Genomic DNA, 2,546 nt, shown 5'->3' on the forward strand with positions numbered 1-2,546 from the left:
CTTCATAAAGTCATTATTCATTTAAAATAGACAAATATTTACAAAGAACATTGAACTTACATTTCAAGGGTTGTTTATAAAATAGTACTTGAAAGGTTGACCTATATAAGGAAACAAGAGTCCTGTCAAGAGAGATGGTAAACTATAAATATAAAATATACCACAGTGTTGAAAACCTCACAGTATGCTATAGGAAAATTACTAAAGATAACTTCATCTTTCTGGGGTAAAATATATTTAGCATTACAAATTAAAATGTAAATTTTATATATGAATTCAATAAGAAATACATTTAAATCTTGCATTGTCACATAATTACCATCTGTTTTGTGTTAAACAATAAAAATGATGTACTTTTTGAACATGTGTACATCAAAACCAAAAGGTTATTTTTTACTTTTTCCTTTACTGGCAACTTTGGATTCATTTTTAGGTTTTGGTACCCAGAAGGCATTTTTCACAAATCTTGAAGCTGCACCTTGGTCTAGCTTGGCAGTCTTCTTCTCAGTTATTTCCTTGACTCTGATCATGTATACTCTGATTCTTTCCAATTCCTGCTTTACTGGGTGTTCCTTAGGATCAACTCCCTGAGTTGCCAAATAAACCCAAAACATTGAATTTAATGTGTAAGCAGAAACTAAATCCACTTTTGCTTGTTCAAGTGGGTCCAACTTCTGTAACAACTCATTTCCCGAAACAGACATCATGGTCTTCAGCATGTCATCCACAGCACCAATGGAATTCTCAAATGTTGATAAATACTCATGGATTTCTGCTGGATAGTCTTCATTCATTTCTTCTTCTGCCATTATGACCAACTCACTGGCCTTCCACTCTGTCTGGAAAGCAATCCACCATAACCATTCTTAAGTGTGCGGTTCATTCAGTGACATTAAGTGCATTCTCATTGTGGTGCAACCATCAACATTCATATTCAGAACTCTCAGTACTGACTTTTTAATAAAAATGATCTTGTTTTAAAGCAAGGCCCCGACACTCAGTAGAATCACTGGTGTCTGAGGCCTCAGTTTCTCTCCTCTGTAAATGGTATATTAAAAACAACAACAATCTGATAGGGTTGTTGTGAGATTAAATAATAATGTTGTAAAGTGCTTATCATAGTGACAAGTGACAGTATTCATTATTGTTATTATGGTTTCCTGAATATCTAGCCACTTGTTACTTCATGAATGACATGATCCCAAACCTTTCTGTCATCAGTAGTGACACTCCCAGATCCCTGATAAGCATAACCCAATCGCCCATAGATTCCCATCATCATCATCATCATCATCATCATCATCATCATCATAGAACTGTCATTTCCTATAGCAAAGAAATGGGTCCAGAAAAAAAAAGTAGCTGCCAAGGCAATGAAAGAATGGTCTTTAGCACCCCTCTTTTGCAACACAAATGATCAACTTATTTCAACAACTATAGAGCACCAAGAGCTCTGGATCCATGAGGCAGGGCCTGGGGTGGGTCAGGATCTGGGCAGCCCATCCTTGGCATAGCTTTAGCAGCATAGCCTCTATCCAAGAAGTCAGACTCAAAGACTACAACTTCCCTGTGTGCACATCGCCTTCTTGTGACTTTTGTAGATCTGGCTAAACCAGTGGAATGGACAGTCCAGGAGGACACAATCTCCTTACTCCCCTAACTGGCTCCACTCATGTCCAATTCTCCCCCATCTCCCCCTGCCACCCCTTGCTTCCTCACAATATATCTGAGCTCCATCTCATAGTCTGTCAGGCCTGCTGCGTAGGTAATTTTTTAAGGTGGGTTAAGTTTAAAAGGCTCCAGTAGGTACTCTAATTTACCTGTATTTCTAGAACCATTCTGACTTCCCATACATTATCCCATTCAGTTTTCAAATAGGACTCTTTCTCCTCTCCTCCCACTTTTCTTCCTTTCTTTCCCTCCCCCTTTTCTTCTTTCCTTCCTTTCTTCCCTAAAAGTTATAGTTCCTCATTATAAATATGATTCACTTTTAGTGTAGAAAATTTGGGAAATAAGAAAACAAAAATTATCTGTGATCTCATCACCCAGAGATAAAGACATTTCTACATATCTTCCAATATTGTACATGTATTTATGAACATATATTTCAAAAATTGGGTCATACTGTGCATACAATTTTGAGTTCTGTTTATTTCTCTTTCCACTCTCTTGTCAGCTTTTCTTATCACACCTACAAATAATAAGCTTTAGCATTTGTGACATATTATAATACTAGAGGCCTGATGCATAAAATTCATGCAACGGGTAGGGTCCCTAGGCCTGGCCAGCGATCAGGGCTGATCTGTGGGCCTGCTGGGACCCACCTTGGCCAGCTTGGCACTGCCCACTCACTGGCCGGCCCTGCCCCCAATTGCCCTGCCTCCACTGACGGTCACCTCCCTCTCTGGGGCATCTGGTGGGGTGATTGGAGGGCCCCCACTGGCACCACTGGCACCCATCTTGGCTGGCCTGGGGCTGTGCAGGCTGGGGGCAGCTCCTGTGATGAGTGTCTGCCTCCTGGTGGTCAGTACACATCATAGCAACTG

At 40.1% G+C, this 2,546-nt stretch overlaps 1 protein-coding gene across 1 annotated transcript; it reads right to left on the bottom strand.

The window, feature by feature from the left end:
• Window positions 1-332: 332 nt before the first annotated feature.
• LOC102243481 (nuclear nucleic acid-binding protein C1D) lies at window positions 333-843 on the bottom strand. The gene has a single exon (XM_005874823.2). It carries the CDS (start codon window positions 807-809, stop codon window positions 387-389), a length of 423 nt encoding a protein of 140 aa, XP_005874885.1. The 5' UTR covers window positions 810-843; the 3' UTR covers window positions 333-386.
• Between the last annotated feature and the right edge of the window lie 1,703 nt (window positions 844-2,546).

The sequence above is a fragment of the Myotis brandtii genome, unplaced genomic scaffold (genome assembly GCF_000412655.1).
Source record: "Myotis brandtii unplaced genomic scaffold, ASM41265v1 scaffold453, whole genome shotgun sequence".
NCBI classification, from domain to species: domain Eukaryota; kingdom Metazoa; phylum Chordata; class Mammalia; order Chiroptera; family Vespertilionidae; genus Myotis; species Myotis brandtii.

What these genes read in the sequence shown, in the direction of transcription:
- LOC102243481 (XM_005874823.2), bottom strand. Translation starts at nt 809, where the DNA reads ATGGCAGAAGAAGAAATGAATGAAGACTATCCAGCAGAAATCCATGAG.